Source organism: Atractosteus spatula, chromosome 7 (genome assembly GCF_055471065.1).
Source record: "Atractosteus spatula isolate fAtrSpa1 chromosome 7, fAtrSpa1.hap1, whole genome shotgun sequence".
Lineage (NCBI taxonomy): Eukaryota > Metazoa > Chordata > Actinopteri > Semionotiformes > Lepisosteidae > Atractosteus > Atractosteus spatula.
The window spans coordinates 10,712,336-10,737,601 of NC_142712.1; the positions used below are offsets into that span (position 1 = coordinate 10,712,336).

General features: G+C 38.6%; 2 protein-coding genes across 3 annotated transcripts in view; both read left to right on the plus strand.

Moving 5' to 3' along the window:
• Positions 1 to 6,038: 6,038 nt before the first annotated feature.
• On the plus strand, positions 6,039 to 24,149 carry alkbh8 (alkB homolog 8, tRNA methyltransferase). 2 transcript variants are annotated; one of them, XM_088921243.1, is made up of 11 exons: positions 6,039 to 6,275; positions 6,834 to 7,068; positions 7,947 to 8,078; positions 8,377 to 8,472; positions 8,660 to 8,764; positions 10,538 to 10,608; positions 17,902 to 18,008; positions 18,345 to 18,496; positions 18,777 to 19,042; positions 20,576 to 20,725; positions 21,396 to 24,149. In XM_088921243.1, exons 1-11 carry the CDS (start codon positions 6,066 to 6,068, stop codon positions 21,927 to 21,929), a joined length of 2,058 nt encoding a protein of 685 aa, XP_088777369.1. In that variant the 5' UTR covers positions 6,039 to 6,065; the 3' UTR covers positions 21,930 to 24,149. The 2 variants fall into 2 exon arrangements, with proteins under 2 accessions (XP_088777369.1, XP_088777370.1); XM_088921244.1 differs by having other exon boundaries at positions 7,950 to 8,078.
• Positions 24,150 to 24,552: 403 nt separating this feature from the next.
• The window catches only part of cwf19l2 (CWF19 like cell cycle control factor 2), a 43,704-nt gene continuing 42,990 nt past the window's right edge, over positions 24,553 to 25,266 (plus strand). The window contains exon 1 of the mRNA XM_088921246.1: positions 24,553 to 24,651. Within this exon, the coding sequence (XP_088777372.1) occupies positions 24,559 to 24,651 (93 nt within the window). The 5' untranslated portion in view covers positions 24,553 to 24,558. The remainder of the gene's footprint in view (positions 24,652 to 25,266) is intronic.

A 25,266-nucleotide genomic window follows, 5' to 3' on the forward strand; every position in this document is an offset into this window, starting at 1 on the left:
CACTGACTTTAATATTTAAGAAATTCTTGCTTCTAACCAACTACTAAGCTTTACATAGTTTTTCTCAGATATCTTTCTTGGCTTTTCTGAATCAGTGGTTACCATATACGTGTTTCTGGGCAATATGCTGTATTTACACAATGGCAAATCTTCAATTGCAAAATCATTCTAAGTGAAAATAACAACTACAATTATTTGCCAAAACTCACTGTATTGTTAGCATTTTTTCAAACGTTTGCATTTACCTGATTCACCAGCAGAAACAGGACAGACATATTTTATCAATGATACTAATTAACTGCTGAAGATAATGGCTGTATGCTAGGCTTATTACTGTATTCCAGACACAACCGTGCTTGATCCTGGACGTCGATTCTGATGCAAGCACTGGGATATGATGACTCTGATCTCATTAGCAGGGAGACTGAACATTTGTCCAGTTGTGATAGATGGAAGTTGCTCAGTGGACAGTGGTGAAAACGATGCACTTCATGACATCTGCATCGACAGCGTCTTGGACGAGGCAACAGAGTGGCACAGTTGTCCTGAGTACCTGGAAAATTGATTTTATACGGCAAGTGGACAAGTGGTGGATCTGGGGGAGAATACTCTAATTTATAAATGCACAGTATCTAAGGAGTGCACCACAAGAAGACATAAAGACCTATTCTCTGTTTTGTGCCTTGATTCCATTAAATTCCATTGAATTAAATTGTGAGCACAGTTACTCGAGATGGAGGATAGATACGGGATGAGCCTTTTCCAGGTCCTTCTGTTTCTACTGAAGGATGAAGGTGTAATGAAAAGTGAAACTTTTATCCTGGCACTTACCATGAAGCAGGATACACCAGAGAGGAGACAGAAATGTTAAACGTCGGACAATGTGTTCAATGTGCTTTTCATTCTGCTCTTCAAAAGAAGAACGTCTTTGTGCTTCGCAAGTGGATAATGTATTTAGTTAATATACTAATATATTTAGTTATTATGTGATTAATGTATGATCTAAAATACAGCTGTTTGATGTCCGGAAACGAATATGCTGAGTTTAGATCAATTTTCAAGCACTACCATTAAAGTGACTTTTTTAGGGGTAGAAAATCAGAACTATACATATTTAATATTGTCCAAACCTGGTAATTATATAGGAGGTTGGGAGCCCAGTATTTTCTGGTATCAATACAATATTTATTCCATTGCTAATACAATCATCTAGTCACCATCTAACAGAGTGTTTATGAGGACTAAATGGAGTGGGGTGATCACAAATGATTGGGATATTTTCAAATAACAGCCTAAATAAGATACCTGCAATACAGATATCATTATGCGTTAAGATTATATCCTCCTAATAACCACAGTTATGCTTCTTAAAAATTAAAAATATGGAGAACATTTAAAATGTTAACCTATACCATTGTTTTGTCATTTTGTACATAGAAGACATTTTGCACACTCGTGCCATATCTTATTGAACAGTGGGACAGTTTTCTTTAGGGCTGTAAAACTTGAACAACTATGGGCTCAGTTATCTGCTATGCTGTAGTAGTGGAAAGAGAGCAGAGTTGGATCAGTGTTGTTAGATCTGTGAAAATTGAATTGCCTTTTATACATTTTATTTCCTAGATATCACTATATCCTCCCTCTTTACGATTATTTCCTGCTCAGTTACTATTGTGTTTCTTAACAATTCTTGAGGAGGGCTACACTCTAACCTTCTCCTAAATTCCCACAGCAGTCACTGCTTCATACTTCACATACTGTAGCCACTCTGTTCTAAATATAAAGCTACATTCACTATCCTAAATTTCATATGGGAATAAACATCCAGTGTGGCATGAGACTGGAGCTGATACAGTATGAGCCTGTTTAACTCATATTTTCCTCAAATGTTGACATATTGTGCAATATGAATTTGTCCATATTATTTTCTAGTATTCTTGTACACATTTCTGGGGTACAGTGGTTCAACTGAACTGCTATACGAGTCACTATTGACACTCACATTTTAACACTCCTACCAAAGAACAAATTAGGTTCTTACTACAAAGAAAAGAAAGAAGTACATGGTTTTTCATTTCTTTTTTGGTAGATCCCACTCCTTGAGTGACTGGAGTGACTCAGGTCACGATTTTAACCAAAATATGAGTTCAAAGTGACAGGTAATAACCTTCTGCCATTATGTTGAAGGTATTGCAGCTCAGATGTTTTGTGTGTGTACAACAAGAAAATGCAAAATGCAGAGGTGTCCCAGATCTTTAAGCACCTCTTTGGATAGGCAGACAAGAGCTCTGCTTTAGGAACCAGTGTGGAAGCAAAATTCGATGCACCCTTGCAACTTCAGTGCTGTTTCTGTTTGCTGAATGAAAGCCAACAAAGTAGATCATCAGAGTGCAGAAATGTTTCCTGTATTAATCTTCATCTTTTGGTAAACATTCCATATGGTGATGCACAACACTTGGACATTTATGTTCTGTGTCAAATTAGCTGTATATATTTGCATTTAACAAGCTGAAATATAAGGATGTTTTCTAGAATCCTTGCAATATGACCTCCTTGCAATACCTTGCCTGCAACCGAGTCCTTCCAGGCTATTTGCCACCTTTAACAGCTGTGAACACTAGTATTGCTCAGCTACTACTCAAAATAGACATTGCTAGATTATTCCATATCAAAGATTCTTATAAGGCACGTCTACTTAGACCCTATTTTTTGTCTTTCCTCTCTCATCCAAATGTTCTGCAGAGCCCAGCCTTCTTAAATGGTAAAAGTAAGTCAATATTGATTAGCTATAACTAATAGAAACACTTTAGAAGGATTTCATAATGGATTGTATAAATCAATGATATGCTATCAAGTACGACAATTTCACAAAACTGTAGCTCTGTACAAGTTTGGCTGTTTGTTCTTTGCCTTAGTGATTTCAATGTATGAAAAACAAGTTGCATTTTATATTTAAGGTTTTTATTTTCACCAGTTGGATGCAGTAGTTTAACTTCTGGGTCACAAACACCTGCATTTTGGACCCTAACATGTAGAAAAATGAATAGAGTACCAGATGGTCATCAAATGAACAGAGAACCAGACGTCATGTTGTATCGCATATCTTGCTGTAAATCTAATAACCTCACCCTTACCATATATGCTGTACACAAGATGTTGTGTTTATTGCAATTCATCAAAATGAGTGTACAGGAAGGCCTGAAATTGATTAATGTTAGGATAAAGCATCAGTGCCAGTGGAAGGACTTTGTGTAAAGGTTTGACACATATAACTCATCTCCTGTCTGCTGGAAGTTGGTTCTTGTTAAAGGGATTGCAGGTTAAAAAATTTCCTCATGCTTTTCATTCTTAGTGATGATTCTAAAGGGCACTATATAAGCAATCAGTGCTATTTAAAAAACAGGTCAGATGTCTCAGGAGCATTCTGTTTCATGCGATTAAAATATAGGGATTCCAGTGTAGATCTGCCTTGGCTACAAGGTTGAAATAACAGAGCTTTGAATACATACTGCAATTATACACCTTACAGTTGAAAAATCCCAACCAGGATGAAGGAGGCCATGGAAAATTACAGACATTTCGAACAGGTGCCTTGAGTTACAGCACCACTGGAGGGAGCAGGTTTGTCAGTTGATGGTAAAAACTAAGGGTTTAAACTAAAGTGTCTGTCCCAGCTGCACTGAATGTCGATCTTATTCTGTCAGCTCTGTCAGCTTTAACCTTTGCTGGCTCAATGCCTCTAATTTGTCACTTTCTGTTTAAAAAAGGAAATGGCAAATTTAATTGCCGCTCACAAAGGTGTCATGTTGTATGACGGAGGTTTAAGGGAAGACGTATTTTTAATGTTAAACTAGCTCCACGGGTCAGTCATGTGCGCTGTTGGTCTTGGCCGTGGTAAGTTTCCAGACAGAGAGGGCAGGCCAACAATGTGTCAACTAAGCCACTTGACATTGCTGGACAGGTGGGTTTCAAAATTTGTTATTAAACACGGTGCCGCCTCGTTTGATCCCAGTTCAGCAGCCAGTCATACAATATCATGAAAAAAAGCCCTCAAACAATCAGCAGACCATAACAGACAGGGATGAATGCAGAATGCAGAGGATAGATATAGTCTAATTGATTCCCCTCAGACATACAGCTTAAAGCTTGCCGCCATAGGCTAAATTCTTCTTTGCTCTTGATGATTGATCTATGGTGCTGAAACTAAAGTTGATCTCTGTTTTCACATTGACACCAGCTAACTCACTGCCCTCCCCAAGCCTTCCACGTTAACATAAATAAATACCAAAAAGGTGATAAATACCTAGCAGTGCCCTGGACAGCAAGGCAAGTACCTTTTTTATTTACACTGAAGGGAACTTCAGTTGCGGTTGCATTACTAATACAGATATGAGACTCATATTTAAAATGTACGTGAACCTTAAGCGTTCATCAGCCTTACAAGAATGAACAAAGCTTTCGGTGATTAAAATCGCCACACAGCGGGAAGCCAGCTGTACTGTAGTGGGATAGGAAACAATCTACCTTGCTTTCTCCCAAAAGTGCTTCTACAGGAAATTCTTCCATACTTTCTTATCAAGTTCGATAGTCTTACTATTTCAATTCATGATTATTTGATTTTGGTTGTTTCACAGGGTTGATGCCCTGAAGCCAGGCTACAATACCAAAGGTAAATATGATTTAGATGAAGGTACCAATAAAAAAAGGATTGCAGTGCTGACTGATAAATGTTCACCTGTCTCAACAACAATGTACTCTTTAGATCAAATTACAGTTCTGTGACAGTGCCCACATATTTATACCCCTCTTCTCTTACAACCTGCTGACCATACATTCTCAGTTATTAACTTTACCAGAGTCTTTTGCACATTTAAGCAGAAGAATGAACTTAAAGGGACAATATTCTGCAAAGACATCAATTTCCCTTTGAAATGCCACTGTTTCATGTGTCCACAGTAACTGTGCCATCAGGGTATTTTATGAAAAGATTTTCAGCAGTAGTATTCCGATAATGTAGGCGGAGCAGTGGCTCTGTGGCTAAGGATCTGCGCCTGTGCTTGGAAAGTTGCTGGTTCAAATCCCTTAGCTGGCAGAGGAATCCTACTCTGTTGGGCCCCTAAGCAAGGCCCTTAACCCCAACTGTTCCAGGGGTGCTGTATAATGGCTGACCCTGTGCTCTGACCCCAAGCTTCTCTCTCCCTGTTTGTGTCTCATGGAGAGCAAGCTGGGGTATCTGAAAGGACAAATTCCTAATGCAAGAAATTGTATAGGGCTAATAAAGTGATGTTATGTTATAATGTTTTTGTATATAATTTGGACACTACTGGAGAAATTACTGGTCTTTGAGGGGCTCCTATGGCCTTAAAGTCACAATATGTACCATTAAGTGCTTCAGATTGAAAGTGAAGTTCTGAACACCTTTACCCACTATACAAAAGTAAAAACAATGTTTTATTTTATGCAGACAGTACACACCTTCTTGTGTACTAAACCCCGCTGTTAGTGGAATATGTCATAAACATGTTCAGAAATTTTACTGTGTAATAAAAGCAGACGGTGAAAGAGTTTAGAGAACACTTTTAAGGGTTTCCTCTTTTTCGGCAGGCAATCTGGGAGAGAGGGAGTTTAGTATCTATTTGTTAGACCAATGAGACCAATGGGAAACTTTCTGGGAAGACATCCAGAATGTTAAAACCATTAATATAGAAGGCTTGTGCAGAAAGATCAGAGAGTAAGACAACAGGTGTTTGGTTTTACCACATTTGGCATGCGAACCCTTACTGATGGCTGCCCTTGACTTAAAAAAGCAGTAAGAACTCGTAGTCAAGGACAAGAACAATTCAGAGTGGTCTCAAATCACTGATGATGTGTACATGATGTGTGCATGTCTCATGTACAGCAACTTTCTGTTTGAGACATGCACACGTCATGTATTAATTAGTTTAACATGGTAAAGCTCTACCGAACTTATGTTTACTATTAAGAGCAATATAATTATTTTAATATTTAAACAAAAAGCACGGCAGAATTGACTGCTGTCAGTTTTGTTATTAATCCTTCCAGCGATGGCTTTAACTGCCGCTAGGAACCATTTTCTTGTCTTCTGTTTCGTTCAGTGTTCAGTTCATTGTGGTACCATGGAGACACGCTTGGAAGAAGGCGTGAAACTACAGAAAAAGACTAAAGAGGAGAAAAAACTTTTAAGGAAGCAATTAAAAGCGAGCCATACATTACTAAAACATGAAGGCATTGACACAGTGTTGATACCAACAAAGGTGACACTATTTTTGTTGAAATAAGGCAATTGTAGTACACCGATCTTATGTTTAAGATACAGAACCTTAAAGATGTTTTTATGATTTATATAAAAATGTTTATATTGTATGTATGTCACGGATATGTATGTCACTTAAAAATGTAAATTGTATTGCGCTTAATGATGCTCTCATTAGCAGGTTTCGTTGCTTATTACGTACGCTGTTATTCATCGGTGACAGTTTGATCAAATCGTAACACCAACCGAATGGAGTAACTTTTTTTCTTCCCCGAAATCGATTTAAAACTCAAATTAGCCCGACCTAAAAAAGGAGGCGAATAGGTAAACGAATAGTCACTCTATTAGTACTCTTTCTGCGCAATTAACAACCATGTGTTTAAGAAAGCATTGTTTTTAAAACCTTACGCATTTGGCGTTTTCATGCCTTTGGTGATCAAGTGATTGAAAAACAGTAATGAAACGTCAAACGTGTGTAGTCGCTTTGCCCGGGGCCCGACAATGTAGGACGAAACAAAGGCAAGTGAAGGGAAAACGATTGTGATTTCTCTTGTTTCAGAGCCTGGTGGTAGCAAACGGTGGTCTTGGCAATGGGGTGAGCAGAGAGCAGCTGCTAGAGGTGCTGGAACAGTGTGGCTCACACAGGGCAGTACTCATGCCACCAAACAAGCCCTATGCCTTTGTAACTTACCAGTCCGTAGATGCTGCTCAGCTGGCGCACACAACCCTCAATGGCAGACAGCTCGATACGGAGCACCAGCAAGTCACCCTGTACTTAAACTTTGTAGAGGAAGGTGAGCCGAGATGTTTGTTTGCTTTTTATTTTTTTTATTTCGGAAAGTAGCTGTGGATAGATTGCGGAAAAGTCAGTTACATCTCTGACAGTCGGGGGAAATGTGGGGTAAAAAACCAGCTCGGGCTTGGTTTGTAGGGCAAAGGGAAGAGAAGTCTAAATGTGGGCTGCACTGCGGTGTTATATATTAAGAGGGTTTGGTTTCAGGGTATCCCGTGTTATTGAAAAGAAGGAAGCTTTTTCAAAGGAATTGTTTTTTGAGCGCTAGGTAGGGCTGTTTCTGAACACAGGGGCAGTAAGGCTGTTACAGTATAGAAAATAATGCGGACAAGCATTGATTGAGGGACAGTCTAAATTCATCTGGAATTTAACAAAAAAATATTGTCCTTAATTCTACGCTTGGTGCCGTGTACAGTTTTAGAAATGGACTATGAAAAATGTTATTTTTCAATAAACACAAGTCTTGGATGTCTGAATGTTTAATTCTTTTATTTGTGAGGTTCTTATACTGAAGTTATAGTGCTCTTTTCATACTAACAGATTTGAGAGAATCAGAGGCCCACTTTTAGAGAATCAGTCCTACTTTTAACAATTTTATATTTTACCCAACGTGATGGAAAGTACAGAACCTGTTACAGCAACAGCATGTTGAGTGATGACTTGGAGATGTTTAATAATGAAAAGATCGTTTTGTTCAGTGATTTGCCACTTTTGTATCCTGACATGTGTTTAGATCATCTTAATCTCAAAGGTTAATTGGAGGCAACCTTAATCAGACAGTGTGTGTGACAACATCAATAAGTAAGGTCTCAGTAACTTCACAGGAAATGCTTTAAGGATGCAACCCTTCCTTCAGCCCACCAGTGTGTCTCTCTGCAGTAGGAAGTGTGGTTCGGCAAGGACAGGAGCTGCCCCCTGGTCTGAAGGTGGTGGAGGAGATTCTATCACCTGAGGAGGAAATGAGACTGCTGGGAGCCGTTGACTGGGGTTCTCATAGCAACACAGACACTGGTGAGAGGTTCATAGCACTTTCTAAAATCCTTCATGACTGTTACTTCAAAATCTAAATATACCTCTTTTGTGTACCTGATTCTGCTAGTGAATTTGAATGGTTAGTAGTGTCTTAACTTCAATGTTTTGAAATATTTAAGAAATTGTAGATTTCAAACAGGCCATAAAATCAGAACAGGCCTTTGTGCCTTGATTATAGCATTTCTGAAAATGTAGTAGTTTCTAGCATTTAAAGTTCATTTAGTACTAATGGAGATTAGATTGGTGTGGAATAATTTCTTTTCTCTTGCTGTTATAGCTCAGAAGGCTTTGAAACATAGGCAAGTAAAACACTATGGCTATGAATTTCGGTATGACAACAACAATGTGGACAAAAACAAACCTTTACCTGGAGGTAAGTACATTTTGTATGAATCATTTTCTAAAATTCAGTGATTTAATTTCACAGTTAAAAAATCCAGGTGAATTTAAATTGATTGCCAGATACTGGGTTGAGTACAAAGTTTCAGTTGTTTCTATAATGTTTTTTCTACCTCATCATTGTCGTAAATAGAATGTTTGTGGTGCTGCTTGTTTTTCAGGCCTGCCCATGTTTTGTGATGAACTGTTAGACAGATGTCTGAAAGAGAATCTCATAAAGGTCAAACCTGACCAGCTCACAGTAAATCAGTACCAGCCAGGACAAGGTAGGCTGTGGTGCACTAACACTGATTCAACACAAGATGGCAGCAAAGACCTTTTGTATAAAATAATAATGATTCTGTTAATTTATATACTGTAGCACTTTTCTGGACACTCCACTCAAAGTGCTTTACAGGTAATGGGGACTCCCCTCCACCACCACCAATTTGTAGCCCCCACCTGGATGATGCGACTGCTTCCAAAGTGCGCCAGTACGCTCACCACACATCAGCTATCAGTGGGGAGGAGATCAGAGTGATGAAACCAGTTCTGAGATGGGGATTATTATGGTAAAGGCCATGGGGAGTTTTGGTTGGGATATTGGGGTAACACCTGTACTCTTTTCGCGAAACATCCTGAGATTTTTAATGACCATGGAGAGTCAGGACATTTTTTTCATCCGAAGGACGGAGCCTTTTTTACTATATATAGTAAAAAAGTCCCTATCACTATATGGTGGTACTAGGACCCACATAGAGTGCAGGGTGAGCACTCCCTACTAGTCCCACTTCTTCCAGCAGTAATCTTAGGTTTCCCAGGAGGTCTCCCATCCAGGTGCTGGCCAGGCTCACACCTGCTGAGGTTCAGTGGGCTGCCAGTTGTGCCTTTTTTGGTGCACTTATTTGTATTTTCAACTTTCCAGTAACAAAACAACATTTCTTCACAGGCACAGGTAAAGGGAAAAACAGACCCAAAGTCACAGAACCCCAGAGACACAAAATGTTTCAGGTGTTTCAAGGAGCCTTTTTCAGGTGTTTCAACCTTCACGCACCTGAAGAAGGCTCCACAGCTGAAATGCTGTCACTTTTTTTTCCTTTCAGCATGGAATTAACCTTTACCTGTTCCTTTGCTGCTTACGCATGCTGATGCAGCTACCTATGTGAATTTCTTCTACACCTCAAACAAAAAAATCCTCAGAGCACACAATCTTCCATGTCCATAGAAGTCCGCGATGAAAATTTTCATTATGGGCATCTCAAAATTATGAACTTTAGAATGTTTCCTAATTAATATTTTTTGTTGAAAATAATATTTTTGGGAAAAAGAAGCTTCTGTCTTTGTGATTAAATAGATAACATTTAATTTGCTGGGATAATGCAGACCTGAAAGGTGATACTCCAAGTGTATTGCAACATCTCTATTGGAAATGGACGATATATTCTCTGCAGCATGAGGAGCTTGAGGATGTGTTGAAAGATTGATCCTTATTTGTTCTTGTTTGCTTCGTAAGAGTGAATACAGGGTGTCTTGGTGTTTGAAAGAGCCATTTTTCATCATTGCTGTGTGTAGGAAATTAACAAATCATTCAGAACAGAAAGTTACAGAGATTATTTCAACACATAATATACTTCATGTGTTGTAACAGTTATTACTTTATTGTTGTGCTTGAGTTATGAGTTAGACTCTCTAATCATTTTGCAATCATGTTCTCATCAGAGGCTGAGTGGAACCCACTGTGCTGATTGCTCAGCATTACAGCTGAACTCTGTGGTACTGAAGAGAGCTTTTTATTGTCTACAATCTCAGTATGTCCACTATTAAGGAGCGGAAAAGAATGATGATTTCTGGGTTTAATTTGAATTGTTTAGCTGTAATCAGTGTCAGGTTTATGATCTTTGTTTTTACTAAAGCATGAATAGGTTATATGCATATTATATCCCAGAATAAATCACATGCAGTACATACACGAAGACACATGGACTTAAGTGTTACATTGTTCTGCAAAATGTGATATTTTTTAAATATATGCTTTTATTTGTTTTTGTTGTTTTTGACAGGTATTCCACCTCACATTGACACTCATTCTGCCTTTGAAGATACAATCATCTCATTAAGTCTTGGAGCAAAGGTATGCCATTTTTGTTTTTGGTGTGCAGTAATCCCTTGTGATACAAGCATCAGCTATATGTTTATAAATGAGTTATTGCTTATATCGGATGTAGGAATTCCTTCATGTTTTTGCAAAACTGGGTTCTTCTAAAGCCATAAACCATTTTAAACTCTTTTGTTATAAGAAAGACTTGTGTATTAAGTGTATATACAGTAGTATAGGATAGTACCCAATGTTTATATACTTGCTAACAACTGTAACAATGTAACTAAATTTCTGTTCCATAAATGAGCAGGACTGTTATTATTTTCCTACTTATTGTTTATGCATTGGCTAATGAGAATAAACTGGGAATCTTGTCATTTTCATAATTAGATACCGATTTTGAGGGGTATTAAGGTGCGTTTTGGGTGTTTGGGGGAACAGTTTTGTGTTCAGAAACCAATTGGAGGTTATAATACAGGAAGTAATGGCATTTTTCATTATGAGAGCTTTCACCTCACGAGCAGTTTTTGAGGAACAAATTACACTGGTATTTAAATTAATCTAATTAGGCCGCTAAATCAAATTTAAAGCTGGAGCTTGTGTGATGATTTCATAGAAAAGACCAGGATTATCTGATCAATGTCATATTCAGATACACAAAAATGTTTAGTTCTTCATCTTGATTTACCTTCTTCTACAATCTTCTATCTACTATACTAGCAATACTACCATACTACTACTATACTATAATATACTAGATACTAACTGAATAGTACCAGCTATACTATGTTATACATTATACTCTGTCATAAATAGTTGATATAATCAAGGTATTTTGCCCATCTTTGGTCACACATTTAAGCTCTGTCAATTAATTTGATCCTAGAGCCCTTCATAAGAGTAAATTACCCATTACCACTCATTAATGAGTGAGAGATCCTAAACCTTTCCGTTCTCTGTCAGTTTCTTTGATAGCATTATAGCAGTCTGAATCCGCAGGATTTGTGAGCAGTTAAACCAGAAAGTAGGAAGAAATTCTTTAGAATATGAAAGCCAAAGGCGATATGGAGAATATACTGATGGAAAAAAGAAATGCAACACCCCCTCCTCCACACTATGGCCCTCCTATCTGCGTGGAACAGGCTGAAGAGTGACTCGTCTGTGAAGAGGACCTGATGCCACTGCTGACGAGCCCATCGCAGCCTCTGTCTGGCCCAAGCCAGTCGGGTGTGACGTCTAGAAGGTGTGAGCAGAGGGCCTCTGACAGGTCGCCTTGCTCTAAGGCCAGCAGCATGGAGCCTCACTGTCCTGTCACTGATGCAGGCATTGTGTCAGCCAGCAGTTTCAGCAGAAGTACGGGTGGCAGATCTGAAACAATCTCTCAGATGGACCAGTCTGATGTGTCGGTCCTGCTCTGGTGTGGTCACTCGAGGGCAACCGGATCTTGGACGGTCATCTGTCCTGCCGGTCTTCTGAAACCTTCTCTGCAGTCGGGACACAGTGGAGCGGCTCACTCCATAGTGTCTGGCAACGCTGGCACAGACATGCCTGCCTGCAGCATGCCAATGGCCCTCTCCCTTGCTTCTGGTGACATTCGAGGCATTATGGAAAACAAATTAACATACTTTTTGTGAAAGTACATAAGCTATAACTATAGCATTCTCATTCCAGAAAATGTTTACTTTTTTCCATTAGTATATTTAAACTGCATGATCCTTTTAATGGCAGCAACTGAACTATAGATGTGTGTTTTTCGCATACTGAGTCTTTTAGATTAAGTCTGTTTTGTCTGGATGGGGTCCAATGAAATCCGTTGAATTGCTTAAGCCCCATTCTAATTTCTCTTGGTAGCCTTTGGACATCCTTAAGGATCTTAAAAGACTGCTCTTTTTTTGAAAGAGATCTTTAAATCAGCTTCCCACTCATAGCTTGAGCTTGGAGACTTTCTTCGTCCAGTTCTTTTAATTTGATAGAGTGCACAGAACACCTCATGCCCCTTTCCAAATCTACTAAAACGTTTATGTATTGCGATGAGTTAAAGACTTGACTTAATGTCCCAGTTGGTGGTCTCTCTAAAATAATCTAATAATGGTTAATAGACCAGTCTAAAGCATTGTAAACCCTAAATCACCAATCATTATTACAATTTTCGATTAGAGCCTCAGACTTTCTCCGGATCATTTATTGAGTTATTTTTAAATCAACTCTTTTTGCTTCACTGTTAATGAGGAACTGTTGGCAGGGCAGATTAATTACAATTCACAGAGTTACTGGAACCTGAAACAGTGCTTTCGACACAAATCATTCAGCAGTCTTACTTCACTGGATGGATAGCAGGTGATTTCTCTCAAAGTAAATGCCAGACTTCAACAAGCTTTGCTACAGTCCAGTGATTTACTGAGTTACTGATGAACTTTGTTGTCCAGATCTTCTCTCTTGAGCAGCGACTAAGGCAAAATATAGCCTTGGTTTGCAATAATAGGAACATTGCAAACTAGAACAAAAAACAAAATGTCAACTTGGCAGTCTGCATGGAATTCAAACTAGACAGGGGTCGATTAGAAAAACTAACACTGAGTAGTTTCTTGTGCATGAAAATCGAAATAGGTGACACGAAGAGCTTCAAAAACAGGTTAGTTTGTGAATGTCACGATTTATGTTTCACTTTTTCATCAGGCTTCACAGAACATTTGTATGCCGTGCAGCAAGGTCGCCATCATTGTCCTGGAGGTGGAATTCACTCATTTGCTATAACGTGACTCATGGAAACCTGCCTGCTCGAATTTTTATCTGGCAGTTTAAGTGACCTGTGGTTAGGCTTTTATTTATGCCTCTGGAGAACTCGGTGCTTTATTAGAGACTGTACATCCTGACCAGCTGAACCTTAACGTCTCACTCAGGTGTGATGTTGTAATTACTTTGGCCCAAGAGCTGGACCCGTAGCCAGTCTGGTGTTTCTCTCTAGTCCCTACAGCAGCCCTGACTATCTCTGGAATGCCTGCTGTTCTGTTCACTCCCTCCTGGATCATTGATCAACCCGTTCCTCCTTGAGGGGTTTATGACTGGGATCTATATTCCATCTGCCTGCCTCGTTCTGTGGAATTTAACCTTCTCACTCCCCTTCATTCTTTTCCTTATGGTTGCTCTCTGTTGTTGCTGCTTGCTTTTGTTGCACTTGGTGGGATTTGCATTTTCTCTATATCGCGTCCCTCTCTCTGTGGACTTTCTTGTTGATTCCCCGCCGTCTCATAATCGTTTCTGCAAGCTAAAATCTGTCGCTCTCCTTTCGTCCTGGGTGGGTGGGGAACTAATGGAGTCAGAAATGAGCTCACTGGGTTCCTCTCTGTCAGCTGCTCTCTGGGGGCTCAGCTGTAATAAGGCCTGGTTGTTGCTATGGTCCCTCTCCAGGTCCCCTGACTCAGTCCTAATGTGCAGGGAATACACCATCTTCTGTATTCAGCTGGGACCCGTCCTCCTGTCAGTTCTGCTTGCTTTTGTCTCTAAGAGTTGCTTCCCACGTGGTAGAGAAAACAACCTAGTAGAGTGGTTTGACAGGCCGAAGGACATGCCTCATGGGACATTATCAGTATGGTACTCTCTCACAGGGACAGTCTCACTCAGCTGCTGCCTCTCCACGTGGAGTTTTCTTTTGGTATCTTTTCAAGCTTTTTTCTGACTCACTGATGGGTGAGAACTCTGGGTGTGAGCCCGCTGCAACTTGTTCCCATTAACCCCGATCTCTGACTGGGAACCCTTGAGGGGTCCTGATGTTTCCCTCCTCTGAACACTGATATCCTAACAGAGGCCTAGACTACTACCTCTGGTCCTTATTTGGCCATGAATACTGTGCCATAACCGAGAAATGGCCTGCTTACTTGCTTGGTGTCTGACTTTTCTGACAACACTCCTATATCAGGGTTGAGTCTTATGAGTAGCAAGTGTCTAAGCTCCTTCTGACCTGTTCTCTTAAACTCCTTTTAGTGAAGACTATTACCTGGTAGCATATTTGGAATTTCCCCAAGATAAATTTTCTCTCGAGATTCCACATGGAAATCCCTAGAGAAGCAGTACTGACAAGTACAGAACAGTACGGATGATTTTGGCACCCCTCATTCATCTTTCAGCAGGACTCTAACCCTTGCCTACTAGTCTTCCATTTCAAATGTGTCCAGCATACTAATGGTCTCTCTATAACCCAGGAAACTGTGCTAACCAAGTGATTGCCAGTACAGAACATTGCTCTGTGTGTATTTTGGAATTCTCCATGAAATTTTTGGATGAAGCTAGAATAGAAGCTACATAACCTACTATGTTAAGGAAATTCATACACCCAAGATGGCACTCAGTTTTGTTCATCACGTATCTACAGTAGGTGCTCAGTACTTTATATGTGCATTTCTTTAATTAGCATTAAGAAAATGCTAAAAAAATAGGGACCGAACCTTTCATCCGTTAAGAAAACACACACAGTTAAATGAAGTAATCATAATTGTCGCACTGTGAAACACTGTATACCAGAATAAACAGGTTGCATTAGCTGAAACTTTCTCAAGTCAAGGATATGCTCATAGGATTTGAGAACACTGAAATGTGAGATATTGAGACATCTTTCTGTATTCTGATCGTATTAATTTTAGCATAGTTAAGAGAGTTGTGGACTTGTGCAAATTAGACTAAGTAGAAACCATATGCTTCCCATGTGAACAAGTAATTTTCTGTCACATGTAAAATGCAATGAATCTCTGAATGACCGCAGGGCAGCTTTTGATTAAACATTTACCTTGTTCCTTTTTTCCTTCTCCAACAGAATAAATAGGTCAGCTCAACAATCATGGATAATTCACATTATGAACAGCTTGTCATCCATAATTTCAGAGATCAGTTATCAAATAGGACTACTGAAGGACTTATGCAGGAATTAAAAAGGTTATTTCTCTGTAAAGAAAAAAAAATGAGTAAGACCTTAGAGGGATCAGCTAAGAAATGTTAATACCTCATTTATTTCTTTTTCATACCCATCTGCATCATGAGTGTTCTTGTGCTGATATCTGCCGTGTCAAGATAACATAGAGAAGACAACTGGAGAGTAAAGCCAATATTTCCTTATCAACGGGTGGATTTCTTGACATTCTTACATTCTGCGTATTTCCTACTGCATTTCATTCAAAGGTAGCCATTTGCTGCAATTAATTTTGATATTGTGCAGCTCATTATAAAGGCTTATAACCAGGATTTATATAGTATTACCATTAATCAAAGTAGAATAAATAAACCTCTGCTATTGTATCATTCAGAAATGGGACTCCTCCCACATGGTGTGAATCCACTGACTAGGATGACTTAATGGCAATAAAGACATGACTAAATCTTTGAAAACTTGAGAGGATTGGAATGGATGGTTGTTTCCCTTTGTGGTTTTCAAGGCATATTGGAATTTGACTTCCCTTGACCTTCTTTGGACAAAAGCGTTTTCGTTCATACGTATAAAATGATTTTTCACATCACATTCTCCTTCATTTCTCTTAATTTATATTGTTGGTAGTCCTAAAACTAATTTACACAATAAATTGTGGGAGGTAAAATTAAAGTTTTTAGTAAATTTAGTAAGAATAAAATCTAAATTTTTGTGATGCATGAGATTTACTAGAGCCTTAGACTTGTTCCAGATCGGTTAAATTTTAATCTTATCCCCCTAAAAATTTCTCTTGTTTAGATTCGAAAAAGAGGACCAGAATCAGATTTCTGTTCTTAATTTTCACCAGGTTTGACAGTCAATCTATTAAATCATCTCATCAATCAATTCATGTATTAATCAGGTGATTTTTTTGTTTATGCAGTAGTCAAAGTCTCTTGAGTGTATCCTGACCAGTCATGAATTATCAAAATGAAGCCTCAACATTTTATCAAAATGTAGAATCTGTTGACTTGAAGACCTATGTTTCTAAAGTTGTGCATTCTGATGTTTCTTTTGATGCTCATTACATACTAATCAACAAAAACTGAACCACAAGTGTAACATCTTTGTAAATGACAAAGAAATATGATCAAAATTTTAATTACAAAGGCAAATGACTAGTTATTTCCATCCGCTATTACACTGAGCAGTTTCTCTCATTCTTTAATTAAGAAACCGAGTTCTGTAGCTAGTAATGATGCAATTACGTCAACAAAACCTTAGCACAATGACAGTTTACGCATCAAACAGATTTTTAATTGTTTCTCAACTGATTTATATTGAGTTGTTTGCAAAGGAATTTCTGGTTATGATTTTAAGTTATTAATTTTAGCTTAATGCTTCACAACATTTTTATGTATGAGGACATAAATTCAGTATTACCATACTGTACATATCAACTGTAATGCTTTTGGAAGTAAGAGGCCCTTTAATTAAATGTGTGCATCCGCTGATAGTAGGTTTTGCAGACATTTTGTGTGTAGCCAAGGCCTTGAGTTCCTGCCTATGCAACTGATAAGTTACTAATTCAAAAGTAAAAGTTGAGACGTTCAAAAGAACATAATGAAAGAAGCTATTTGGACCTTTTTAGTCTGTTTGGTAAGAGATACTGAGCTGTGAGAACATCAGGAATTTGCACCTAGAACAGGCTGAAAATGTCCTGAAAACAGAGTCTTCAAATCACTTTTCCTAGATGGTTAGAGTTTGCAGAACAGGATATCATGCTTGGAGATGCATCAAAATCCACAATTTTAAGTTACAGATCACAACTTCCATGCATATAAGGACAAACATTCAGACATGTCCAGTTGTGGGCTATATAACAATTCACATAAAAATATGAAGGGGGTTGTAATCTAAAAAAATAAATCCACAATTTAAATATTTAGTCTTAAATCTAATCTTTTAAAAGTATGCAAGCTTTTTTACAAACCTGAGCAGAAACTTACAGATAACATGGAGCTGTTGTGGTATGTTCTAAAATGAACTGTAAAAGCAGCAGGAAATTGCTGATTAACAAAAGCCAAGTTGGTGGTTGTGATGATGACGATGATACTAATGACGATAATAATAATGGATGATGTGACAGCAGTCAAAGTGCTCCAGTGCGCTCACCACACACTAGCTATGAGTGGGGCCTAGCTATTAGAGTGATGAAGCTAGTTCATACTGTACATGAGAGTTATTTGGGAGGCCATGATTGGTAAAGGCCAGGGGGAGATTTGGCTAGGACAGAGGAAGCGGAAGACATGTTTTGGTGTGTGGTTCCTGCGAATTGTAAGCAATGTTACAGCTGCACATGGCCAGAGAAACCATGAAAGAAAAAAAAATCTGCACTTCCTGTAGCTTCCCTACAATGTGTCTTTCTGTAGACTGTGATGGATTTTAAGCACACTGATGGGCGTTCTGTCTCAGTGGTGCTGCCTGCCAGGAGTGTCCTGGTGATGACAGGAGAGAGTCGCTACCTGTGGAGTCATGGGTAAGAGAGAACACTTAACATTGTTTTTGCATGCCTTGGAATTGATAGAATGGCATTAAAAGGAATTTGGCAAGTAAGAGGTGTCTGGCTCACTTGGGTGTTAATAGCTAATTGATCTGAAAATCTCTTCTAGTCATTACTTAAGAAAAAATAAACTTAAGCTTTAATGCCATTTTTCATTTTTTGTTTTATTTTGCATTAGCAAATGGTGAATTTCAGGACTTAAATGTTGGTTCACAGCTAGAGCGCTATCACCTACAGTTGGGAAAACAAAAAACCACCTTGGGTCAAAGAGGTATACAAATTTAGTGACAATAGTGTTTTATGCTTTGACAGAATCACTCCCAGGAAATTTGATGTGGTTCCTGTCGGTGATGCAGAGAAGGCCAGCATCGTCAGTGGTGACTCTGGAGATTTAACACTCCACAAACGAGGGACAAGGACTTCCTTCACATTCCGGAAAGTGAGGAGGACTCCGTGCGACTGTGGTGGGTATTACGAAAAACTGTAGACTTGCTCTGTCTTTACCCCTGCCTCCGTCACTCTGTGTTCATGGTTGTAGGAGGTAGGGTAATTGAAGTGGGAGAACCTTTTACAGTGTTGTACAGTATGAGAAGAAATGACTGGAAAACTGGAAAAAGGAGAGATGTAAATACAACACGTGTTCTACAATACTATTTTTACTCTTTTACTTTTGTTTGTAAGTTAGGGTGTTGACTCTGGAGCACGACGCGAAACGTTTTGATTTGTTGGCGTCTTGTTGTGCAGCCTTCCCCTCGGTCTGTGACAGTCAGAGCTCTCCTGGGGATCCCAGCAGCCCCTCTGTCCCTCAGAGCGACCGCGACGCCTCCTGCCTGGAGAACGAGTTTGTACACAAGGTGTACGAGGAGATCGCCAGCCATTTCAGCAGCACCCGGCACTCCCCCTGGCCCAGGGTGGTAGACTTCCTCCAGTCTCTGCCCACTGGCGCCATCCTGGCAGACGTAGGCTGTGGGAATGGAAAGTACCTGGGGTTAAAACAGGACCTGTTTGCGGTAAGACAGTCTGTAAATCTGCAGTATTAATGATACTTTACGGAAAGCCCCTCTACTCTGTGTTGACGTGCTGTATGATTTGAGTGAATTTCACGGGTTGTTGACCTGCTCTGTTCCCCTCATTGTTGTTAAAGCATATATATTACTACTTAATGAGGTTTCGTTTGGAACAAACTATCGAGCTGAACTGAAAGACTATCATCTTCATTTAGAAAATAATATAAAGTAGCATTTGTAAGTGCATAAAAGTTACAATCTGCACATTGATTAGTATTAACCTTCTGATAATCTAAATTATTTGCAGTATCCTTGCTCGTCCGCTTATGGTATAGGTATATGGTATAGGAAGACAGTGGGCTTCTGAAGTATACATCTTTTTAAAATAAAGATAAATGGATGAAAGATTACAGCTTTGAATATGTCCTAAGTATTCTGTCTTTTAGATAAGATCATGTTTATATGCAGAAAACCAAGTGTATTATATAACACTTTGCTTTTTGATCCAATTCCATATTATATTAAAAGCTGTATTGGAAAGGAAAGTATGATGTACTGGCTGTTAAAAAGGGTAATGTTTGACGTATTTATAGTTATACAACTAAGGAGGAAAGCATTTTTTTAGGATAGGATGAACAAAATGTGTAACAATTTCTGTAAGTGACAAAGCACTAGCTCATAGCTCATAATTGTCTTTCCATGATAATTTTGACCTTTGGATAAGATAACGTTGCAAGCTGCAGGCTTTATTTTTGTGCAAAAGAACCCCTAACTGTGGAAGACACTTTTTAAAAGAAATATTATCATAAATCATAAGGGTTTTTTGATATTTGAGCACCAAACATGGCATCCTCTGTAAATTTCTGTTTTTATTTGCCTTTTACTGTGTCTTTCAAGCAGTAAAGCCGATATTGATTTATTGCAGTAAATCATGTCTTATTAAAAATTAGCCAGAATAATGTGTGGGCATTGCTATTGTCATTGCCTTCACCTTTTAAAGGTGTACACTCCTCATAGTGCCCCAAAATGCATTTTTTCTTTGCCTATAACTGGTGCATTGTTGAATTATGCATGAGATAACACATTTTTTAAAATTTCAAATGTTACCTCAAAATGTATTTGGAAAACGTAATTAAGATACTTCACGTGTCAAAATAAAAAATACTGCCACAAAATATAAAAAGGTGATATGCTTATGGAGCAAGGCTCACAATAACACCCCTTGACTTAAACTCTGCATAACACAGACGCAGTATGTGTGTTTTCAGCGACCTTCAAAGGATGTCACTGTTTGTTCAAGAGTCACAGAGGTGGCTGCAGACAGGATCCGATCCGAATGTTCAGGGACGCAGTGTGATGCTGCTTTTTGAGAAACCCCTTTGTGGTGGTTTTTATAAAGGCCACTGGCTGTCTGGATGGGGACTGAGATGGCCTCAGTCGTGTCGGGGCGGGTGCAGTCCGCTCATCCCTGTCTGACACAGCTCCTGGCCCGTGCTGCTGTTGATGCTCAGCTGCCCCGCTCCTGTGTTTTCGCAGGTGGGCTGTGACCGCAGCAGGAACCTGGTGGATATCTGCGGAGAGAGGAGCTTCCAGGTCCTGGTGTCAGATGCTCTTGAGGTGCCTCTTCGCAGTGGCATTTGTGATGCCTGTATCTCCATCGCCGTCATTCACCACTTTTCCACTAAGGTCAGCAGACACTTGCGGTTCTTCTTACCTAGCGCAGGCAGGACTCAACGGCTCTGGATGGTTCTCCTAGTTATTCTTTTCATAGGAAATTTCACTTGATGAAAAAAGGCTAGCAGGAGAGTGTTACAAAAACAGCTGAAGATCAGTGAGGATCTCAGATAAAGCAGTAGACTGCATTTTTTCATTAGGTAGGAAATATTCAGTACAGTTCAAGAAGAAAACAAGTCGGAGCCTTAGTTTGCCTATCTAATCCTTTCCCAAACCACGCCTTTTCTGAAGAGAAAAGTTACATCTAACTTCAGCTTAATCTCTGGAGTAAAAAGATATACATAAAAAAGGTATTTAAAGTTAATAAAAAGGTATTCACTGTTTGTAAAGTTTATTCCTTCTAAAGCCATTGAAATGGACAGGCTTGTGAAGCACGAAAGTGTTTTAGTGTTACCTTATAGTATTTTAGAATACTCAGTACTCAATCAACAGAATGCTTTAAAATACTCACTGGAAAACCATACAACCCGGCTAATCTCCACTGCTGTTACAGGTATTAGGGAGAACTTTGGAGTTTGGGGCATGGAACACTGCCAACTCTTCACTCTATTGGCTATTAAAAAAGAACAGAGCAGAAAAATGTAATTATTCACTGAGCTTACTAATTGTGTTTCATGTTTAGGAGAGAAGACTAGCTGCCATTAAAGAACTTGTGAGGCTTTTGAGGCCTGGGGGAAAGGCACTTATTTATGTTTGGGCAATGGAGCAGGAATATAACAAGCAGAAGTCCAAATACTTGAAGGGGAAAAAGGTGAATCAAGAAGAGGGCTCTGCACAAAGACCTGAGCAAACAGCGGACCACCTAGGACACAGCACCTCATTGGCATCAAACCACAGGCCTGCTGGGAAGGAGGTCAAAGATTGTTCTTTGACTCGGCAAAACATGTCAACATTGAGCATTCACACCAACAGAACTGCGTTCCATTCCCAGGACCTGCTTGTCCCCTGGCATCTGAAAAGCTCTGCTCCCAGGGACAAAAACGTGGGAAAATCATTAGGATCTGCAGATAAAAGCCCCATCTTTCACCGCTATTACCACGTCTTCTGTGAAGAGGAGTTGGAGAGCTTGTGTCGAGAAGTGGAGAACATTGCAATCCAGACCAGCTACTATGATCAAGGGAACTGGTGTGTAATATTAGAGAAGAAGAGTGAATGATTTTTTAAATGTGATATTAAGGAAGCCAAAAAGAAAGATTTTAGTGTGATTTTTATGATGGCCGTTATCGAGTAATTCAAAATGCAATGAAGTAATTCAATTTAATGTATTTTATTTAATGAAAATAAAAGTTCTGCAAAAAGATTCTTGCTCATCAGAAAGCACCATTTTTGGAAAGGATATCATATTATGGACTCTGAGGTTCGATGTGTTATTTTGAAAGCTTTATGGGTTTAAACCTTAGCATTTGTGCTTTAATATGCGGTTGCTTAAGATCATTACCTCTGATGTCTCAGTTTTAATATGGCTTGCTGAATACCACGTCCCTGTGCATTGCTAGACTTATATGTTCTGTACTTTGAAAACGTAGAATAGACGCATAGCAGCAGTTTCTTAATTACATTTACATTTGTTCTACAGTAAGTTCATATTTACTGTACACCTCTTGATTGGCCTCTCTTTCTGTCCCCTGCTCCCACCTCTCACTCCTCCTCCCTCCCAGCCTTTGTTCTCCTGCTACATTACCTTTGCCTACTGCCTTGTCTCTCTCACACCTGAAGAAGGCTCCACGGCCGAAACGTTGTGTTTTCTTTCTTCTTTTTTTCAGCATGGAATAAACCTATTACTTGTTCCTTTGCAGCCTACGCATGCTGACGCAGCTACCCACCTGAAGTTCATATTTAGTTTTTTATTGATTTTACAAATATCAAAATGCAATGTATACTGTACTCTTTTTTACTATTGTGATGTCTCAGGTGAAACTATGTCCTAAACTGCACCAGTCGTCTGCGTTATTATTGTCCACGTTACACTACATTCAACTTTCGGCAGAATGTTTATTTGTATGCAGAGTTAATAGTATTTCAGGAGTTTGGGTTTTCTGAGAGAAAGAGGGGACAACCATAATAGAATATTACAAAACTGATTCATGGGTAATAGGCCTTTGATCAAAAGCTGGGACAAATTTTTGGCACTAGAATATTTGGCTGCATGTTTCCCAGCACAGAGACCTGCCCAGGTTTGTTTGAAAATTAACAGCAGATCTTCTTGTGCACAATTACAAAGTGGAGCAGTGATGTGTATGAATTTACTGTTTTAACATGGCTAGACTTTCTAGTAACAACTCCGGATTTTTATTAAATAACGATCCGGGCTGATCTTTAGCCTTTGCATGAGGTCTGTCCACACCACCTCCCATTTCCTGAAAGGTTTATAATTTCATATATGATATAATCAAGTCATATGGCAGATTTTTCATTTTGACCCAAGACCATTGTATGAACAGATTGACCTCTGGCATAATAAAAATAATGTTCGCTACACCTTTCTATCGCGCCCTTCTAAATCCAATGACGCCAGCTTCTACGTAATCACAAAACAAATACTGTATGTACTACTGCCGTATATTAAAAGCAAATCAAAGTGTTAATAGGACTGACCTCCTTTTGGGTATTTCAACTGATTTATTCTTGGATGGCGTGGAAATAAAGGATAAGAAATGTAACAATACTCATATTAGAAATCTTTGTAAACCCCATCTTATCCCTTCTTGTTTGTCTTTTTGGAATGCAATGTATGAAAATATAAACTGGAAGTTAGTTTGGACAATTCCTGATAGATTTTGTATTACAAATAAAGTTAAAGAGATATTGTTTAAAATTATTCATAAGTTTTATCCAGTGAAATTAGTACTCTTTAAATTTAAGCATGAGCAGGATGATCTGTGTGTTTTTTGTCAGGCGGAAAAGGAATCTTTGGTGCATTTATTTGTTAGGTGTAGGTTTGTGACGGATTTACGGAGTTTTGTTTGCAGGCAGTTAAAGGTGTTTTTTAGATTGAAGGATTTTGACATTTTATTGTACTGTTTAGTAGAAAATTTGGAAAAAGAGCATTTATTTATAGTCAATTTATTAATCATTCTTGGTAAATTTCACATCCATAAATCCAAATGGTCTAATAATACTCCCCTTTTTAGTTCTTTTGAGGTGGAGCTGAAACACTATTTAAATTCTATTAAAAATGTGAGAAATAATAAAGCACGGAAAACATATGATATATGTAAAAAATACAATTTAATCATATAACTTACTTATTACCTCTGGCGGTTAACTGTTTATTTTTCTGTTTGTGTTTGTTCTCTTGTACCTAATTTGATCCTCTGATTGTATTTGTATTTGTAAATTCTTTACACATTTAATAAAAAAATTCTTTTAAAAAAAACTACTGCCGTAGATTGACTTCTGGGCAGCTGCTTTTTTTTCAAAAAAAATTATGCATAACAGAATAACAAAAATTACAATACAAACAAGAGTACATATAACATTTCAAAAAGATCGTCAGGGGTACATATTACAACATAAATTCAAGTTACGAAAAAAAGATTAAACAAATTAAATAAAAATAACGTCCGCACCGTTTCATATTTTTGCACTTCGAAATAGTCTGCAAATACTCCCTTACATCCATTTTAAAATGCTCAAAGGATTCTTCCCAGACTACTTCATTTTATGTATATAATGACTTCTGGGCAGCTGTGCGTTATGTACTGTTGCGGCTTCAACTGTCGTAATGTATTTACGACCGTTTAAAAGGCTTTGGACTAACCGGCCGCTCGGTTTGCGGCATCGTCATGGCGGCGTACAGTGGTAGTTTTGAAAGTGCCAACAGCCTCAATGAGAAGAAAGAGTTGAAAAGGAAGGCAAGAGAAGACATTCTGAAGAAGGTAGGTGTTAGTTTCGATGAAAATTACTGTTTGTGAAGTTTGCTTGTTTACCGTGTTCCAAGAAGGGTGGGAACTTTTATATATCTGTGCTTACTATGACTACTCTTGCCGTATTTACTGTATAATCTTTGATACTGAAATACTTTTTACATATAATAAAGATACTTTATATTTACATATAATACTTTTATATATAATAAGGATTATATATGCAGTTTCGAGGAAGTCATTTTATGCTTTGAAAGAAACGGGATATGGAATATTTCAAGACAACTATCAGTAATGTAATTTCTGCACTTCTGTTGCCTCTTGTACTGTATTTAATTAGTAACTTTTTGTCAGACAAAGTTTTTGATAAGTCATATTAGCTGAACTATAAACAGGTGTAGCCTTTCCTAGTTCTTTTTATCACCAATTTCCTCTGGCACGTTACACTAAATAACTAGCTCTTATATGTGCGGGGCAGAGGGAAATAGATTTTTTACTCGCGTCATATAACTGCGAAACCACAAGGTGGAGATATCGCACCTGCGGTGAACGATGTCGTTTGTAGCTTATGTACATATCTCTTAGGGTAATTTTCTTTTCCATATTTTCTGGAAAGGAATTATTCAG